The 21,739-nt window shown below is 36.4% G+C and overlaps 1 protein-coding gene across 3 annotated transcripts in view; it reads right to left on the reverse strand.

Moving 5' to 3' along the window:
• Positions 1-21,739, reverse strand: part of LOC133516448 (pikachurin) — a 230,271-nt gene that overhangs the window by 49,962 nt on the left and 158,570 nt on the right. For all 3 annotated transcript variants that reach the window (XM_061849398.1, XM_061849397.1, XM_061849400.1), the window contains one exon: positions 3,537-3,714. In XM_061849398.1, coding sequence (XP_061705382.1) covers positions 3,537-3,714 — 178 coding nt within the window. The remainder of the gene's footprint in view (positions 1-3,536; positions 3,715-21,739) is intronic.

The raw sequence follows: 21,739 nt of genomic DNA on the forward strand, positions 1-21,739 counted from the left end.
TAATCATTCTTCGAATTGGGCCGTAAGTTATAACAGAGCTTGTGTTAATACTTATTTAATCCAAATAAAGCATTTAAAAAATTATATCAAATTCATATCCGCAACGCCGGCTTCATCAGGAGGGTACATACAACTATATGTCAGAAAAAGGCGTCGTCGTCATTGTACACAAACAACAGGCTTCATCATTTTTAATACACAGTTATTCCTTTAAAAAGGACCACCCCGAATCGCATCCAAAAGTTCCAATTACGCTAGCAGCGTTTCCACGATGTATAGCCAATGAAATCCCCTTCACCAGATATGACCCGGAGCGTGGATCACAGCCCCTATCCCTAAGTTGGCGACCAAGTTCTTTTACATAAGCCTCTATAATACCGAACCATGCTGATATTTATCAAAATTCCCTTAAAATAAGATTTATAAGTTTTAAGAAATTATAATATTTCATAAAATTAGTCATAATCAGTTAAAGAACTGACACTTTTTTAGTTTACCTCTGAGGCACCGCGCGTGCCTCGCCAACTCTTTGTGAACCTTACTTAAATTGGGACAATTAATTTTGAGCCACTTTTGATTGAGTATTACTAAGACTTCTGCGTGAAGTAACGTGAATTCGAACGGCATAATCTCTCATCAAACTAATTCATCCCAAGCTTATGGCGGCGAAAGAGATTTGAAATCAAAGGACGGTCTCAAAGGCTTCCAAATTAAGGAAAATCCTATTTAAATAGCGCACGTAATATCCATTCCTAATTGAAAGGGTATAAGAACCAAGTTGGGGTACTGTTTGGTAAATGAATGAGATCGGGCGTAGATAAGATTTGGAACTTTTACAAAACGTCATAGTGGATATTCCCGTAAGCTACTTGGCTCATTTTCCAAGCGGGCCTCGGATTGTTCGTCCAGTGTTGGAACATTTAAACATATCCGTCAGGTTAGACAATCGTGACCTAATTTTGACTTGCTTTTTCTTATGATCTAATTATGCATTCACTTATTTATCTACACACATGTCATAAACCCTCTATGATGCCTTCAAAATCCGTAAATAATGGCCAACATTACGATAAACTGTTTTGTTACAATAAATTTCTTATCTGTGATAATGTTGTAATTGCTTCATAGCTACATCAAACTCGATTTGGTTATAACATTCAAATTTGGAACAGCTCTGAAAAAAAAAGCAATTCGATTTGACCTCTATTCTAATATCAGTCGAGATGCCTTTTTGTTCGAAATGAAATGTCAATTGCATACAATTTTGTCAATTAGGCATTAAAACACTCGTGTGATCCTTTTAAGAAACTCCGTTCGTTTCTTAAACCCACACTCGTGTATTTTAATGCCTTTTATTATGTAGCAGACACATAAACTGCTATTTCATGTAGCGAGTACTACTTTTAATGGACGCCTCGCCACTGTGGTTACGCCATCGGTCCCCTTGTGGTCAAGTAATTATAGTTGGTATCATCCACTATGACGCGCAGATTTGTCAAATCTAACCTTTAATAACATGACATTATGAGTCAAGGCACGCGTCTTCGTGAATGAAATCATCTATAGTATACTCGTATTTATCACTTCTAATAGCATCTTGTGTGCGTTCTATACTATTCGCGGTAACCCAATAACCTCAACATGCTCAACAGGCCTGATTAGAATTATGCCAAGCCAATATGAAATTAGATTCCCGGTATCCATATTGATTGCCTTTGATAGTCATGATCGGTGTAATTGTATTCATTTTCTGTTAATCCACAAAGTGGTGAATTTGGTATAGCTTTATACCAACATCTTTATATATAAGGTAAAGGCACCTATCATGGACACGGACCCATTATGGACAGTTTTTAAAATTACCACCAAAATTAAGTAAACGTCGTGTTTTTTTTTTCGAATGACAACACTAATCAGTAGTGTCAATATTCTAGTTGTCAACAAACTTTGTTTGACAGCTGACAGCCATTTTGTTTTGGACCATCACGATTGTCAACTTACACGCGGTGGTAGTTGGTGTCGAAAATCGTCATTTATTGTAAGAATCGCCATGCAAGTGAGTAAACTTAGTATGTTATTTTGTGGCATGTGTGTCGTTGTTGTTCAAACTTATGTTATTTATTGATTTATCGATAGTAGTGTACTTATCTTTTTGATATAACCTACTTGTCATTGGCATTATAACCTTAAAAACTACCTGTGTCCATAACTGGATATTAATTCGAGCAATTTACCAATCATGGACAGAATGTCCATAAAGAGAATTTCTTACTTTTTGTTTTTTTTTACTTATTACACTTCTGTTTTAGTATATCTACATGTTTCTCTATACATCAGCAATCAATTATTAGTCTTTCCAGTCATGTACATTCTGTCCATGACTAGGTGTCCATAATAGGTTCAGCGTTTTTCTAATAGAAATATTTTATTTAATCCTAGACATGGCAACGGGAAAAAACTATACAAAGGAACAAATGGCTAAGGCTATCGACGAAGTCAGACGGGGGGAAAAAATATCTGTTGCTGCTACAAAATATGCTGTCCCAAGGATCACTTTACATATTAAAATCACTGGAAAAAGTCCCATTGATTGTAATCTAGGTCCAGCCACTGTACTCACATATGAGGAAGAAAGGTTACTTGTGAGATGGATGAGATTTATGGCTGACAAGCACTCCCCTGTCACCAAAGACCAATTGCTTGATAGTGTCCAAAAACTTATATCTGAGAAGGATCTAGAAACCTGTCTGTTCACAAACAATCGCCCAGGGAAAAAATGGTTCTCAGCCTTTATGAATAGACACCCAGATGTCTCAGAACGCACTGCTCATGGAAACAAATGTTGATTTTTATAGGTGTTTACTATAGTATTATCTTGATGTATGGAAAGCTGAATTTGATAATTATGTTCAATTACTGAATCCGACCGCGCGGTCCATAACTAGCTGTCCATAATGGGATAATGTCCATTATTGGGGGTCCATAACTGAAAAATTACCGTCCATGAATGGTGCCTGAGTAAGAGTGTTGTAATTGGTTATTTTTTTTATTGTACCGTGTATTAAATTAAAATTAAACCTCGAATACTGATTATAAAAAGGACTTATCATTTAACTCCAAATCCCAAAGAACGTATATTGAAAAGTGAAGAAATTACAAAGCAAAAACCAAAAAATTACGCTTATACTGTCCATGACTGGTGACTTTACCTTACATGTCAAAGCGTGATTGCTGCAATCCTGAGGATATAACATTTCAGTTCTAATGAAACCCGCTAGGGATCTAGGTACGAAATGTTATAGAAATCGATTTCCTTGACCGTACATGAGTGACTGATATCACAGCTATCTTAAAAACTGAAATGAGATTGCTGTTTAAATTTACAAAAATATGTTCTAATGGAATATAAGGTGAAATTAATAGATACTTAGATAACTATACGCAGCATTGCATTCATGTTTCGATGAGATCGGTCGCGTTTTACAGTTTTATCACAATTTGAGTAAAGAGAACTCTCAGTTCAAATCTACACTCACCTATATCCAGCGTGGCCACTGCATCCTTGACCAGCCGGTACGTGTCTCCGTTGATCCTCAGGAAGTCCACGCAGCCGAGCAGACCGTCAGACAGGCCGAGCTTTCCTTGCAGCCCTGTGGTGTTGCCGGCGCCGCCGACCCACACCGGCTCTCGGAAGGTCATGCGGGAGAAGAGACCCTGGGGAGAGAAGAAAGAGGTTAGATTCGATAGACGTGGATTCCATATATTTTAAGTAAATAATTGTTTTAATGTACGGTGAGCTGCGAAATTGCTTGGAGAAATTACTTATGAATTAATTAATTCATAATGTCGCAATGTACTTTTACGGCTGATCCATCTGCATGAGATTTAGTCTGTATCAGTTCCCCCTAAGATCTCAACTTAGGGCTTCCCCCTAAGAAAATCTTGCTTTAAGGGCTTGTAATTCAAGATAGATTTTGACGACCTGTCTGGCCTAGTGGGTAGTGACCCTGCCTATGAAGTCGATGGTCCTGGGTTCAAATAAGGCCATTTATTTGTGTGATGAGCACGGATATTGGTGGCTCTTTAATGGATTATTTTAAATGACCTACTGTCCATCATGTCTAATAACTCACATAAATGAGCAAATGCGACACACTGATATTGATATAACTACTTCTTCTTAATCTAATCTAATCTTAATATTGATAATAGATGACGAATGACCTTTACTTAGACTGATCTAATAATGCCTATATTGGCTTCTAAATTTGTAATTTCAACAGAAAGTGGCATCAAATAAAAAGATCAAACTAAAGCAATCTAAATGAACATTCCACGGAGGGGTATTATCGGCAAAGTTAGCGTAATTGCCGCGCGTTAGGATGGCTTCTTCAAATGTTGCCCAGAGCTGGGGCCATTATGCAAAAATTGATGCCTGAAGCCTACTTTGGCTGAAGGTAAAAGATATGCGCGACTTCAGAGCGCGGAATTTTCAGATGGCTCCGTGTAGACTACAAAAATAATATATTATTGTTATTATTTTTTATGTATTCGAAGCATTACTTTAATTAAGCTACTTTAACTAGGCTTTCTTAATTTATATACATAAGCCCTAAATCGCATGTTTTTATTACAAATAAGGTGACTATGACCCTGATGTCATTTTCGGTTGTCTAACAGCAATCCTTGTGAAGACGACATGAAATGTTATAAATAGGGAATTTGGTAAATGTAAATCACGCGATTTTCAAGTCAATATTGTCTCGGATAAACAACTTATCATGTCTAACAACGATGTTGTCACAGCATTCAAAGATAATTTTTCTAAAATAGCTATTAATACCACGAAATGCCTACAATCATCTTCGTCTCGAGCTCATTCACTACTTTGCGCTAATGTTAAGAAATGTAATATTATTTTTTAATTAAGCCAAGTAAATTCAGCAAATATTGTTAAAACGCTAAAGTCACTCAATTTAAAGAAAACGGAAGACTTATGAAGAACATCAGTTAGAGTCATTTTAGACATGTCATAAACGTAATAGCGCCTTACTTAGCCGTAATTTATAATATTTCAATTTCAGGTGTCTTTCCAGATCTTATGAAATATAGTAAAGACATACCTCTTTATAAATCGGGTGATTCGAATGATATGACTAATTTCCGTCCAATATCAATACTCCCTGTACTAAGTAAAGTTTTTGAAAAGTTAATGTTAAATGATTTTCTGGGTCACTTCAACAGACATAGATTACTTACAAGCAATCAGTTTGGTTTCACAAAGGGCCGTTCCACGACCGATGCTGCTTCGGTACTCATTAAACATATTTATAATATTTGGGAAAAAATATTGTGATGCAATTGGAATATTTTGTGATCTCTCTAACGCATTTTATAATGTGGAGCATGAAATGCTCATTATGAAATTAAAACACTATGGTCTATCAGAAAATGCCCTAAACTTGATGTCTTCCTATCTTAGCAATAGAACACAAACAGTTGTTGTAAACAAAACCCAGTCTAGCGGAACTGTAATCCAATTAGGAGTGCCACAAGGTTCTATTTTGGGTTCATTCCTGTTTTTGGTTTATATAAATGATTTGCCATGTATAGTAGAAAACCTATGTGAAATAGTTTTTTTTGCTGATGATACATCACTACTTTTTAAAGTTGATCGGAAATCTACCAATTACAGTGTAATTAATAGCACACTCGTTGATGTACTTAACTGGTTTACTAATAACAATTTGCTTCTTAATGCTAAGAAAACCAAATGTATTCGATTTTCTTTGCCGAATGTTAAACTAGTCGAGACTAAGATACTTTTGAATAATGAATGCTTAGAGATGGTAGATAAAGCACTGTTTCTTGGTTTAATATTTGACAAAAATTTACAAAGGAGTCCTCACATAAGAACGCTACCAAACAAATTAGGTTCGGCCACTTACGCCGTTAGGAGAATCAGGCAATTGACCAATGTTGAGACAGCACGCCTTGTTTATTATAGTTATTTTGATAGCGTAATGTCATATGGTATTCTAATTTGGGTTAAAGCAGCTGACATACAGACTATATTTGTCTTACAAAAGAGAGCCATTCCTTCTATATATAACTTAAGAGCACGTGAATCATTAAGAGAACTTTTCAAAGAAATTAATATTTTAACTGTAGCTTCCCAATACATCTATGAAAGTATTATTTATGTTGTTAAGAATCTAGACTCCTTCACTAAGAATTCTTATGTCCATAACTATAACACTAGAAATAAAAATTAAATTCTATCCGAAAGTTTCGTGTCCGTAAAGTACAAAAGTCAATGTATTCATTTTTATAACAAGTTACCTGACGATGCGTTAAGATTACCCTTGCCAGCTCTTAAGAATTACTTTAGAAAGTCATTGATCTTGAAGGCTTGTTACAGAGTGGAGGACTACTTGACAGACAAACATGCATGGTCCAAACCAGAAACTGTAAAAACAAGTAGCAATTAAAATCATTGCATTATGTGTATATGTAAAGTCATTGTATAGGTGACACAGCTCAGGTAAGAAAGCACATCAAATTTTTTTGTAGGTATAGCAATCTGTCAGATTTATATAATGTATACTTATTCTCATTTCTTTATTAATTTTATTTTTCTTTTCCATTTGTAAGAATTCGATATGTTTTCTCAAAGAGCTATTTATTTGTATGATTTGATATGACATAAAATTTTTTTTATCAAATTTCTATAAAGAAAAGTAGCTACTGTATGTAATTGCATCTAAAATGTATTTTTTTTTCTTATATAATGCAAGTTAATAATAAGATGTAATGTTTTGAAAAGATGTGTCCCGCCGAGTTTCTTGCCGGTCCTTATTGGGATTCACCAATTGAGAGGGGATTTAAATCTTCTCGGGTCAGACGTGTAGGGTTAGAGCCGGTGTAAATTTATTTGACGTTCATAAGCGCATTGTAATATGCCTATTTGAATAATAAAATATATCTTTATCTTAATATTGTCGTCCACAATGTAGGTACTCGTACGTCCACCACAAGTGTTAAGTAAAAGTCAAAGTCGTATAGCTATACGACCTCCTCTGTTAGTAAACATAAGAGGTAAATTAACCTTCACAGTACCATGCCAGCATGCATAATGAGCAATATATTTCTACTAATTCTGTCTGTACATCGAACGCGAGGTAGTTCATTCGGCATGCCAGCACAGGTCATAAACTACCGTGGCTGTTCGACTTGCTTACTAAGCTAACACAAACCAGTATAAGGGTGACCTCCGACAACACACACATACATGTGAGTCGCATACTCTGAATCCATTTACGAAAAAAGTATGTTAGGACTACGTCGGCTGTCGAATGTATTCACCCGAATGAAAATGCGCGACCAACCGACGATTATGAATGTGTTGAATCTAAGTTTGTTGTCAGTATACTCACCAGGGGGCCTAGCCAAAATGAAAATCATACATCAACAGGCGCTAAACGAAAAGAACAAATTTAATGTAGGTATCGGGATGACAGACAGGTACGAAAAATCAGTTGACTATTTCCATAAAACAGATATTTAAGTAGATTATTTCAGTTTTGATTGGCGTTTTCTATTAACGCAAGAGCTAAATAAGATGACAACTGTTTATCAATAAACCTCAATCTAAAAGCAAAAAAGTAAATATCAATAGGAATATACTCAGGGCTAGGCCCTGATATTTGAATCCTTCATTTTCGCTACAGAGTAGAACGTCCGATGTATGCAAACGATCGTCCAAGACAGTCGTTCGAATAGCTCCAATCCAAAATTGGCTGATGACTCAGATTTGGAGCATGTCTCCTGTAATTTACACTTATTCTGGTTTTACTGCGCAATGAATTTGGTGGACGATGGGAACATAAGTCTAGGGAAGATAAAATAAACTGCGATAGACGTGATAGATGTGGCGGCGGCACGCCACGCTCCTAATTTGCTGGTAACTTCGTAGGCTGTTCCTACCACGAAAAGCCGTGTGCATACATTTTCAGTAAATAATAGTAGCCATTAAAAGTGCCCCGCTGGGTTGTTGAAACTAAATTTAACAAAAAGCTATTTGTTAGTAACGGTATGTGCCGCGGTTTTTGCGCAATCTACACTACGATGAAAATAAAGCAATTTAATAAACACACCATACATACATACTTACATAATATTTATGTACATATTTAAATATTACATAAAGTATCTAAGTAACTCAACTCCATACAATGGAAAAAAAACTTGTGTTTTGGTTATGTATTTGTGACGACCGGTCTGGCCTAGTGGGTGACCCTGCCTATGAAGCCGATGGTCCTGGGTTCGAATCCCGGTAAGGGCATTTATTTGTGTGGTGAGCCCAGATATTTGTTCTTGAGCTATGGGTGTGTTGTATGTTTTTAAATATTTATATATTATATTTATCGTTGTCCGAATACCCACAACACAAGCCTATTGAGCTTACTGTGGGGTTTAGTCAATTTGTGTAAGAATGTCTATATATTTGCTTAAAGTCGGTTTATATCAATACTTACTAAATCAACAACGTTTTAACCATTACCCCAATATTCATTTTATTTAGACGAGTGAACTCAAAAAGAACTAGAATGTATTTATATAAATAAAGCCAGGTACGCCTCCAATATAGACGTCTGTCCTAAAACAAATAGCGACGTAGGAACGAGCTTTGTCACGGGATCCGTTCTAGTGGAAGAAAAATCCAATTGTCTATGTCTACGGCAAAACGTTTGCGGAAATTCGTTGATGTGCCTCGTCGGCTGATGTACTTGTAGAAAATCACCTAGAAATATCTACTTGTGCTTCTAACGTCCTCAAAAATCTGTAGCGTGTCACAATATGCAAGTTATGCAACCCTTGTTTCTTGGAGAAACGTTCTTCTGAAAAGTTCTATGAGAATTAAGATTTTATTAAAATGATAAATTGTGGTCCTCATACTAAATTATGTCAAAACCCCTTTTATATGTGGAAAATTTCGCAATTTTGGGAACTTTGTAATTGTCTCAATTACAACTCGAGCATCGACCGTCTAATACACAAAGTAATAAACTAATGGATGTGAATTGACTAATTTATAGTATGAAAACGTGGTCTAATATACTGTTTGGGGGCCCCACTTGCTTCCAACATGGGCTCAGAGTACAAGATTTAGTATAGTATAAAGTAGGTCGAACACAACTTACGATGTCAACGAAATACAACCTATATCCTGAGGTACAGCTCCATAGATCGAAATCAATCTAGCAAGATTTGAAAAATTCGTTTACCTCTCAGGAAAAATTAAGATGAAACGTCTTGCAAAAAATAAAATACTCACAAAATATTAAAGTAAACAAATAACGCGAAACTTTGAGTGGGTAAATTAAGCCGAGGATGAAAGAAGATATGAAATCGGATTTACTTTGGCAGAACATAATATTTGATCTGAACTTGGAAATCTAATTTATCGCAGGCTAAATTTGTGTTGCTAGAAATCTGACTTATCTAATAATAATATGCAGTTTTGAATAAATATATAAATATAGATCTGATTTTGGGTTCAAACTGGCCGAACGATAGTCTCGGGTGATTATCTGCATCTAAAACAACCGACATCGCTCGTTGACGATCTTGCTATGCAATATACAATATATAGATTTTTATTAGAGACTTACTTTTTAATAACACTACGTTTGCGCTGTACATTAGACGGGCACTAGCGAGAAATCCCAACAAGTCCGGGTTTTGTGTTGGATTTATTTCATCGGCCGTCATTGGGCGTCATCGGACAATGATGCTTATGGCAATGGATACGCACTCACGACCCACCGGCGCAGGTTAGCCGACAACTTTTGAGTCATATTTAGCTGGACGCGCAACATTACAATTTCAGAATCTGAATTCATAATTCAGGTGGCCATAAGTTCGGAAATTGGATACAATAGTTTAAATTATAACCTTATTCCCATACATACATACATCACTTACTTGTCACATGAACTCCACGTAGAATGGAAACAAACTAATATCTCTATTCAGTTCGCAAGTCGAGTTATGCATACTAAGACGTGTTGCACATGCAAGTTCACCGCGACAACCGATTGGGTGAGATTGTAGTACGGCCATGTCAATTGAACTGGTCTATTGAAAATAGGAACGTATGTTTAATATGATAACTTTAACATAGTAATTTAAGTTCGGCCATTGGGAAATCTCTTCTAAAATGGCGGGGACCATCGGACCGGCGGCGGGACTATTTTGACTGGTTACTGGGTTACTTCCGTGTACAGTCAACAAAGTTATTAGCTTAGAATCTCTACATACAAACTTATATACAGTAGGGGTGCTAAGCTATTGGTTTTTCTGACTGTACTAGTTACTGGAAAAGAAGCGATTCAGTTCAGACTGTGGATCACGGTAACTAATCATTGTTAAACTGAGTAAAAAGCTACTTCGTTAGACGCCTTATGCAATAGTTATCTGCGTTTGCGTTTCAAAGATGATGAGAGAACAATGATCGTCCCTCACGCGAGACACGCGGCATTGTATTGTATGGAGGATGTCAGCCTCTGCTAAAACTAACAACAGTGTGAGTGTTCTCTTGTACTTTGCTACGAGAGAACACTCTCGTATGTCATGAAAAGTGATGAAACTGATGAAATAGTACATTGTGCAACGAGGGGGGGGGGGGGTAAGTGAAATTAAGTAAGTGAAAACCGACAGCCGCAGACTGGAGGGAATTAAAGACCCGAGTTTGCAATATTCTTACCCCCGGAGTTACACACAATGTTTTTCATCACACTTGCGAAAAATAAACTAAATTTTAGGAAAAATTATTCTTAAATAGGGTGACATATCAAACATTCGTCCACCATAGTAATTTTTTGGCAGGTGAGGCATCGAAGGCACAGACCTTTTCGGCATTCAGCCACGATTGAAAATTATGTAAAAATATTTTAAACGGCTGTTAAATTAATCAAATTACTTAAATAATTTTAAACATAAACAAAAATATTAAATTATTAACGTCAGTATTTTAAAAGTAAAACTCATTTATGCTACTTGGTTTGTATGAATAAGCGACATAATTAAAGAAAAAGCTATAACTCCCCAGGGAGTTATACCTATTTTTACAAAATCCCTAACTCCCACGGGAACAAAATAAGCCTTTGTCCTTCAGCACACCTGCATGAATTAAGATCTTTTTCGAGCAAGTGTGATGAAATAGTTTTTAATCATAGTCGGTTCATCACTTTCCGCTCCCAGTTCCAACTTGTACCCTTCAAAATCTTCAAATGCTAGCTCATTTTCCACAACCCTTTGAGTCGGACTGTGCAAATGAGGCACCAATGATCGCCTCCGAAATAGCACCTTCCAATGAAAATGGAACTTTGATATCTGCTGAATAAAGTATACATTTAGACAAATGAGAGAAAAGAGATAGGAAAGAAAGCAAGACTTTTTATGATAGCTTTGATATTTTTGTCGATTAAGGGTCGGTTATCTCAAGATTACAGTATCTTCGATTTTTTACATTTTGAATGTTGATCAGTTAGCATCAAATCATTCGGAGCAGTGGAAATAGTTGAACACGTTTTTAGCAAATTTTTGTTGCTACAGAGTAACTAATAATGTCTATAAGTATAGGTATTCTGATGCTATAAAAAAATTAATTATATTATTTAAAAAATATTCAGTGTTACTGATTATTATCGGCATTCCGTTAAGAACAATTCTCTCGATATATTTTATACGTTAGTACAATTATTTATATTGTGGTATCATCTCGTTTCGATTGCTACGTGTCAAGACATCTACGAGACAATACCTTTCAACGCTAAAGCAGGGATCATTAAAATAACATATATATACGTATTCATACAACGTCTCAACCCACATAAGCTTAATTAAGCCTGAACCTTTACGGCTTTTTATAGCCGTTAACCCTTCAGCGCTTACGGCCCCTCAGACGCTATTTAGAGGCGCGTTGGATACTCACGGTATATGTGCGTGTGATACGTGTAATGAGGAACAATTTGGTGGATTACAATGGGGATAGCTTTAGTGGTTTTATGGCCGTTCTTAGTTAAAAGAAATAAAGATCACAATTAATGTTTCAATTAAAGTTCCAATAAAGAAGTAAAATTTAAAAGTCAATAAAAAATAAATATAAGTCGTTTATTTTAAAAATGATAAAAACGATATTTGTAAAATAAATGACAGCATATTTTTTTTTCCTTTTTGAAAAAAAAATAGACTCATTGTTTTAAAATGCTTGATCAACAACTTAAAACTTTTAAAAACTTGCTCTACATATACAGCGTGTATTTTTGATACGACCACATAATAAAAGGGCAGTTAGTTTAGGCTCTAATCAACACACTTTCATAGGTGTTATAAAAAATGGACGACTTTTATTTTTTCATACAAAATAATTCAGCAAACAATGTATCACTACTTTGTTTTAACTCAAAACGTCTCATTAATGACGCGACGTCACAACGGTCACAAGTGATCATGATGTACGAAATACATTGCCGCTCGAAAAAACATCAAGAATTAATCATGCTCTGTACCCCTAGTGTAAATATTTTCGACAGCGAAACGTGACGTACGCGTTTGCGTTAAGTGTCATTTTGTATGAGATTTTTGACTTTCCAAAACGTCCCACTTGGCGCGCTGTTCAAAAACCCATACAAAATGAGACTTAACGCAAACGCGAACGTCACGTTTCGCTATCGACTAAATTTACACTAGGGGTACTGGGAGTGAAGACTACACTAAAAAATCTTTCAAAATCGTTTTATAGCACTACCTATAAAACCTACGTCTAGTTTAAGTTTGAGGTTATATCAAAAATACACACTGTATTCGTATGTTGTTGAGTGTACAGTGTACCAGCTTGACCAAATACCACCATTTTTTAATAAACCAAACATAATTTTAGAATAACTTTCACAATTATGAATCCATCACAGGTTCTTTTCTAAAAACTACATCCGATATGGAGATAATCTCCAAGGGATAAGTTCGCCTTTGTACATATTAATATGTATTTTTGTACAATGAAGAGTTTACTACTGCTACATAAGTAATAAATTAATGTCGATTAAAAGCAAGTCCAACCTGACCAGCCTCATTACTCATGTTTAAGGCTTCGCGTTAAATTAACACATCTTTATGGCTTTTATAGCCCTTAAACCTTTGACCCCCCAGGACTTACCCTTCTCAACAGTTTATTTAAATATACCGTAATATCCTACTTTGCTCCAATATTTGCTTCAAATTAAGGAAATTATGAATATTTTTAACGTACCACATACTTATATGCAATTATTTGCACGTATCGTGATCATGTTTAATTTTCGTCCCGCCTATAGATTGAAAAAAAAAATAGGAGTAAGTAGATAGAGGTTATCAGAAAAAATAGTACCTACCATTTGCTTTTTTTTAAAGAGACTAATAAGTAAGTAATAACTTTTGGACTCAGAATCACGAGGACTATTGATTTAAACAAAAAAGTAACCAGGTTTCGATGAGATTCAATTTGCACGTCACCATGATGTGACGTGTCCGTCTTACGAATTTGCAATCGACGGTCCCTGACGCGAGTTTAACATTTTTTCCCCCATCACAAAAAGTGCACAGCGCCGCTAAATAAGTTTTCACTTCAAAAACAACGGGTTGCACTCCGGGAGTGCCGGCAGAAGTGAAAACTTGAATATTAATCTCTATTATACCTGCGTAAATAAATTTGAGTGTGGAAGATATTTTGAAATGCGAATTTTAGTGTTAATATATAACACATACAGAGTAATCCATGAGACGTGAGCAGGACTACAGCCTACGCAATCAGTAAATGTTAATGAATCGTTCACCATCATATTAAGTAAAACAATCGCGCTTCTTTTCTGTTATTTCACTTTTTGGTAGTGAAATCAAAATCATGGACACCCAACAACACAAAGATACAATACAACACCATTAACAAAGATTAAACCTCTTTAATTAACCGTTATGACAGCACTTTGATTATGAAGAAAATAAAATGTCACACTTGAATGTGATACGATTTTTCAAAAGTAACCAGGCTTCGATGAGATTCAATTTGCACGTCACGAATACGAATACGAATTTTTAATCTGACGGTTACGTGACCTGACGCGACTGACTGTCACGTCCCCAGTTTTTAATACAAATTTTGTGTGTCAGTTTTGTAACAGTTAATGAGTCCATACAAAACGGTAATTTTTTCTAAGGCACTTTATCCCCTTTAAATCGATAGTCCTCGTGATGTTGTTCATGGTTTTTTCTAAAAAGTAAATGGTACACTTTTTGAGTGAAAATTCCCAGATATGATTTTTTCTTAGACTTATCGATGAATCTTACGCTTACAAACAAAATACGCTTTAGCTGTCAAAACTATCTGATCTCATCACTTTTAGATAAGCAATTTGGCTCAAAGTTACCCGCGATAAAGTTAACCCGTCCGTGTCATTGATTTTAGTCAGGGTGAAAAACCCCCCGTCAAATGACGGGAACAGACGCCGAAGTTAAACGCGGTAAGCTGCCGAGTTGCTGAATTCCGGATGAGTTCTTGACAGTTTGAACCCCGTTAAAATTTTTTTGAGTTCTCCCGTACTAAATCTGATAAACCAGAGTAAGACCACCAAATATATAAAGGTGTCACTTTCAGAGTGGAAAAATTGGTAGCCAAAGATATTTAGAGGATCTTAAAGCCTTGGCTACGAAACGCATACTCTCGACGCTGATGCCGACCACCATCTTCTTCTTCATATGCTCTCCAAGGTCGGCGACCATACGTCAGAATCATGAGGTCCATACGTCACTACCGCCATCGATTGCGCCTAACGCGAACACCGAAGTTCGTAAATTGCGGGCATCTTTCTCTGTCACTCTAATAACATCTTAATTGGAGTAACAGAGAAAGATGCTCGCAATAGGGAATATTACGTAAAACTTGAATATATCTCATACGCATTAAAATTTTGGTGCAAAAAGTATCCAACCAATGTCATATTTTCAAAATTCGTATAATCCTCCAGAGTCCTCGGGTAATATCGCACCTGCCGTTTACTTTTCATTAAAACCGAAATGGATATTCTTTCTAATTAATTTCGTCTGGGTCATGATAAAGGTTTTTATCGATTATGATCAAATTAAATTAGACAATGTCATTCCTGAGTCCATAATCTGAACTCTGTAAACCCATGCACATGTGGGTAAAGACCGACCAGAAATATGTGATCATTGTCAAGAGGGCTCTGTTATTTTCATGTATAGGGTGACAGTTAAGTTTAGTATGAAAAATTTAGTTCCAATGAAATTCCGCAATATGGCGCGGTTTCATATATTCCTGGTCAGACTTTTATGTTTATAGTCCACATGTGGGTATTATGTTTTGTTCTGAGTAAAGTGTGGTAGCAATAGTAATAGTAGTAACTAGTAGGCACTTTATAGATCGTGTTATTCACGACGACGCGAGCCTTGACTCGTAATGTCATGTTATTAAAGGTTAGATTTGACAATTCTGCGCGTCATCGTGGATGACACGAACTATATTGTACACGACATTATACAACACGTCATAGATAGGAATGGTAAAAGCAAACTTATCTCCTTCAGATAACTATAGAGTAGAAATATATAAGTAGAAAATTTGCAGGAATTATTCAAACTCATAATCTATAGGTACCCTAATAATGAAATGTTTTATACATATATATTACATGTTATCACATCTAACCGTAATATTATAATATTTATAATCTAATCTTTAATATTCGGTAAATTATTTAAACCGCCGGTATTATCCGAAAGATTCTTCTGCTTAATAAATAATTTTAACTTTGTATACTGAAATAGTTGACCAAACAAAATATGATTCGTAAAACCTCAAAAGTTCATGAATTTGAAACTTTAGCGATCCAACAGTATTAGAGCCCTAACGAATTTACTATTTGTGGATAATCCTAACCGCAAACTTTTCACTTTTAACTGACGAACTCAATTTAAGCTTAATAACTTTTTTAAATGCTGGTTTTAGGGTTCCCTTTTTAGGGTTCCGTAGTCAACTAGGAACCCTTATAGTTTCGCCATGTCCGTCTGTCTGTCTGTCTGTCTGTCTGTCCGAGGCTTTGCTCCGTGGTCGTTAGTGCTAGAAAGCTGAAATTCGGCATGGATATATCAATCAATAAAGCCGACAAAGTCGTACAATATAATCTAAAAAATTAATTTTTTTGAGGGTACCTCCCCTACACGTAAAGTGGGGGTGAAATTTTTTTTCTGCTTCAACCCTACAGTGTGGGGTATCGTTGGAAAGGGCTTTCAAAACTAATAGGGGTCTTCAACAAACATTTTTTGATAAAGTGAATATATTCGGAGATAATTGCTCCGAAAGAAAAAAAAAATGTGTCCCCCCCCCTCTAACTTTTGAACCATAGGTCCAAAAAATATGAAAAAAATCGTGGAAGTAGAGCTTAAGAAAGACTTTAAACGAAATTATAGCGGACATGATCAGTTTAGCTGTTTTTGAGTTATCGCAAAAAGTTTCCCCTTCATAGTAAAAAGACTTTAATTAGGTACTGATTATGCAAATTTGCCATTTGTTTAACTCGCGTGAAAGGTACCGTTTCATCCCTTGGTTAACAATTTACTATACTTTAAGCTCCTGTTTAGCTTATTGTGACGGAAGAGTAACTACGGAACCCTACACTGAGCATGGCCCGACATGCTCTTGGCCGGTTTTAAACTAAGAGTTCCGTACCTCTTAACACAGGTAAAGATTTACTTAAAAAGAGGTACTAAACACTATATGTTAACTGTAAATTACTCTTGATTGAATAAATATATATATATATATTTTTTAATGATATTTTAGTTTGTGTGTGTTCGTGTATACATTGAACACGCTCTAGCAATCTTTAAAGTAAGAAACTATGTAGGTACCTAATACATATATTCAAGGAGGCATTTTTGCTGATACGGTTTGTTATTTGGTAGCGTAGTAAATAAAACAATTTAGTTACAAATCACAACTCGTTGTCGAGTGCAACAACAGTTACTTTTAATTATAATTTTACTAGCGAGAACTTAGTTGAATTGAAAAGATGTAGCCGATTAAGATAAATAAAATGTATTTCATAAATTGACATAACTTTTATGCAGGTTCTATATGTTTTGAAAATAGTAGATTTTCACTGCAAGAATTTTACCAATCATAAAACACACACATAATTTAAGAATAACAGCGTTTTACATTGCCTGATCTGATATCGGATGCCGGACACACAGTAAACACTGAAGCGAAAAGTAAAACGTCCCGTTATATATTTTTTATACATTCAGTTATTGATTTTTTGGCCCAAACCCTAAGCTGTTAAACAAAAGGCGTTGTTTCTTTTGTGCACCGCGGTGGCTACCTAATTTCTCATAGTGAGAAGAATCAAGCAAGTTTAAAAGGCAATTTTGCGTTCTATATTTTATTATTATATATATATATATATATATATATATATATATATACGAGTATACCTATATGGCTCAAATGTATGTAACCGCTATCTGTTATTTCAGAATGTTCTTACCTGTCACTACATTACCCTAACGTGTTATCTTCGAATGTTTTTACTTGAATTTGGACTATACATACATATAAGTAGAACGCTAAAATTGCCTTTTAAACTTGCTTGATCTATCTGAATAATAAGAAATTAGGTAGCCACCGCGGTGCACAAAACAAGTAATTCCTTTTTTTTCGTGACACTTGCTCATAAATGGTGTTATTGTATGTCAGCATACTGATATGGAATGAGCTATATTATGCCCACGGGCGGTAATAGATGTTTATACATTTAATTATGCCCATGGACATATCTTTTAAATATGTCACTAATTCATACGAACCAAGTAGATAGAATAGAGTTTTACTTTTAAAATATTGACGTTTATAATTTAATAATATGTTTATGTAATATGTTTAAAAATATTAAATTTGAATAATTTAATATTTTCAATCGTGGCTTTATGCTGAATGAATCTGTGCCTTCGATGCATAACTTGTCAAAAATGACAATATGGCGGACGAATGTTAAAAATGTCACCGTATTTAAGAATTATTTTTATTCATAAGTGTGATGTGAAACATTGTGTGTGCCCAGGGACCGGAAAACCCGTTCATTTGCCTTACCCGTTCAAATGGGTAACCCCTTCATATGATAAGCTAATCGTTTGGGTAACCCGTTCAACCGGTTACCCAACAATAATGATAACCCGTATTATTCAGATTAACCTAATCGTAACAAGTGGTTACCGCTTACAGGAGCTGATTCGGTTTGTGTTTTGCGTGTACTAACCGGTAACCTTTCGGTTTAGGGTAAGCCTTACCCCTCTCCCGCGCCTTTCCCCCACCGCTGCGGCACCGCGGCAGAGATGGGCATTACGTAATTGATTCGATAGGTATATTGTAACTACCGAGGTAAAAGTACTTTTCGTTAATGTTGACTTACTATATAGATGCTTATTTGTATCCGGTTTATAACAGGTTTTAGTAAGATGGCGGCCACACACTTTGTCATAAAAATCATCATTTTAGGTTTTAGGGAGTTCCGATTTCGAAAATGATGACGATTTTGGAATCCAAGATGGCGGCTATGCAGTAAGTCATAAAAGTCGTCATGTAAATCGGCTTTTAGGTTTATGGGAGGGCAGATTTCGAAAAAGATGACCATTTTGGAGTCCAAGATGGTGACCATGTACTATGTCATAAAAATCGTCATGGATGTCGTTTTATAGGTTTTAGGGAGTGCGGATTTCGAAAATCATGACTATTTTGGAATCCAAGATGGCGGCCATGCAATTTGTCATAAAAGTCGTCATGGATGTCGCCTTATACGTTTTAGGGAGTGCGGATTTCGAAAATGATGACCATTTTGGAGTCCAAGATGGCGGCCATGCAATTTGTCATAAAAGTCGTCATGGATGTCGTTTTATACGTTTTAGGGAGTGCAGATTTCGAAAAAGATGACCATTTTGGAGTCCAAGATGGTGATCATGTACTATGTCATAAAAATCGTCATGGATGTCGTTTTATAGGTTTTAGGGAGTGCGGATTTCGAAAATCATGACTGTTTTGGAATCCAAGATGGCGGCCATGCAATTTGTCATAAAAGTCGTCATGGATGTCGTTTTATACGTTTTAGGGAGTGCGGATTTCAAAAATGATGACCATTTTGGAGTCCAAGATGGCGGCTAGGGAATGCAAAAACCGGAGGTTTTTCAAAACCGGTTTTTTCTTCGGTTTTACAAAAAAAAAACGGTTTTTAGAATCAACAAATCTTAAATTCATCGCCATGGAATAAAAAAAAGATTGCTTCACGTGTAAAAACGAATGCTAGTTATTATTATTAATCGTATGGCATGCACAGCTGAAGGACAATCAAAGTATGGCCTTGAGGTTGTCAAGCCAGGTAATCAGGTCAGGAGTGACGGAGACCAAATCTTCAGCTGGTTCAGAATAAGAGTGAAGGGGGCAGCGCCGGATGATATGTTCAGTTGTCTGCTCTTCTTCACCGCACTCGCAGAGTGGAGAAACATTCCAGCCCCATTTGTAGGTAAGAGAGTTGCAACAGCCATGCCCAGTCCTCAATCTGTTCAGGCGAAACCAAAGTTTGCGAGGGAGATCGAACCCTTTTAATTTTTGTGTCGGGTCGGTTATAAGGGTGAATTTCCCGGCCGTGTCAGCAGACCACTCCACCTTCCACCTATCTGAGATGCTGAAATTCTTTAAGTTCTGGGCTGTAGCGCAGGGTGGATTCCGGGATTTTAGTCGCTGGGGGGGGTGGATGGCAAAACTCATTGTAAGCTGGCAGAGCAGGGTTCTTAGTTATTTCTGGGTTTCCCTCTTCAGTGCCTGGAGCCGTCGAAGGTGAGGCGGGGCAATGTGGCATAGTAACGGTAACCAGTGGACGGGTGTAGATCTGATAGTACCAGAGATGCAGCGCATAGTCTCGTTTAGTTTTATGTCTACTTTGTGGGTATGTGCGCTTTCAAGCCACACTGGAGCACAATATTCCGCCGCCGAGTAGACGAGCGCGATGGCTGTGATGCGTAGGCAATCAGCTGAAGCTCCCCAGCTAGTACCGCAAAGTTTCTGTAGGAGATTGTTCCTAGTAGCGATCTTCTGCGAGAGTTTTGTTAGGTGAGTCTTATAGGTCAGTGACCTATCCAGAGTTACTCCAAGATATTTCGGGCAGGGATTGTACCTTAGAGCATCGCCATTCATGTAGACACCTGGTTGATAGTTGGCTAGCTGATTGTTTAGGTGAAAGCAGGCTACCTCAGTCTTGCTAATGCTTGGGATAAGTCTCCACGCACTGAAATATGCGGTAAGGGCTGTTAGATCCGATGTCAAAGTTTGAACTCCAGAGTCAAAATCTACGCTTTGAGTCACGAGTGCAATATCGTCGGCGTATATAAATTTGGTGGAATCCGAGTGCGAGAGATCAGATATATACAGGTTGAAAAGTATTGGTGCCAAGACCGAGCCTTGTGGAAGGCCATTATTGAGCTTGCGCTTTCGGCTTCTTTTACTACCCAGAAAAACCTCGAAGGCCCTCTCAGACAGCATGTTGGAGATAAGGTCCACCACTTCTCTACTCGGGATCACTGTTAGCATCTTGTGAATCAATCCATGCCTCCATACTGTGTCGTAGGCAGATGTGAGATCAATGAACACTGCAGTAGACTTGAGGCGTTTTGCTAAGTTATTATGGATTTATAAAGTAGGAAATAAATGAAACAAGCTTTGTTTTTACTCCATAATCAACTTTAATTAGTATTTGTACTATTAATCTCAATTAAACTTTATTCTTTGGTCGGTAAGTCGTTATCACCGAAACAACAAAAGACTAAAGCTGCCATTGATATAATTGATTACGTGGAATTTTTCTACAGCGCATCGCATGATGAAATTATAAGTAAGACCTTTTATACCCATTTTTATTAAAAAGTTCTACTATACAATTCGTACACCAGCACGGATGTCCTGCCACTGCCAGTACTTTATAATATTTAAATCTTTCGTATTTTTGTATTTTGTACCGTAAAAATTCATGTAGCGTTACAAATGATCAAACTAACACAACACCACATTATTTGATTTGATGTCGATTCAACCGGTTTAGGACCGATTTATACCCTTATAATGAATAAAACATGTAACTTAGGTAAATAAAAAAAAACCGAATAAAACCGAATAAAACCGAAACCGGTTTTTTCAAATTCTAAAAACTCGGTTTTGGGTTTCCGTCAAAAAACCGGTTTTAACCGGTTTTTTCGGTTTCGGTTAAAACCGGTTTGCATTCCCTAATGGCGGCTATGCAATTTGTCATAAAAGTCTACATGGATGTCGTTTTATAGGTTTTAGGGAGTGCGGATTTCGAAAATCATGGCTATTTTGGAATCCAAGATGGCGGCCATGCAATTTGTCATAAAAGTCGTCATGGATGTCGTTTTATACGTTTTAGGGAGTGCAGATTTCGAAAAAGATGACCATTTTAGAGTCCAAGATGGTGATCATGTACTATGTCATAAAAATCGTCATGGATGTCGTTTTATAGGTTTTAGGGAGTGCGGATTTCGAAAATCATGACTGTTTTGGAATCCAAGATGGTGACCATGTACTATGTCATAAAAGTCGTCATGGATGTCGTTTTATACG

Source organism: Cydia pomonella, chromosome 3 (genome assembly GCF_033807575.1).
Source record: "Cydia pomonella isolate Wapato2018A chromosome 3, ilCydPomo1, whole genome shotgun sequence".
NCBI classification, from domain to species: Eukaryota; Metazoa; Arthropoda; class Insecta; order Lepidoptera; family Tortricidae; genus Cydia; species Cydia pomonella.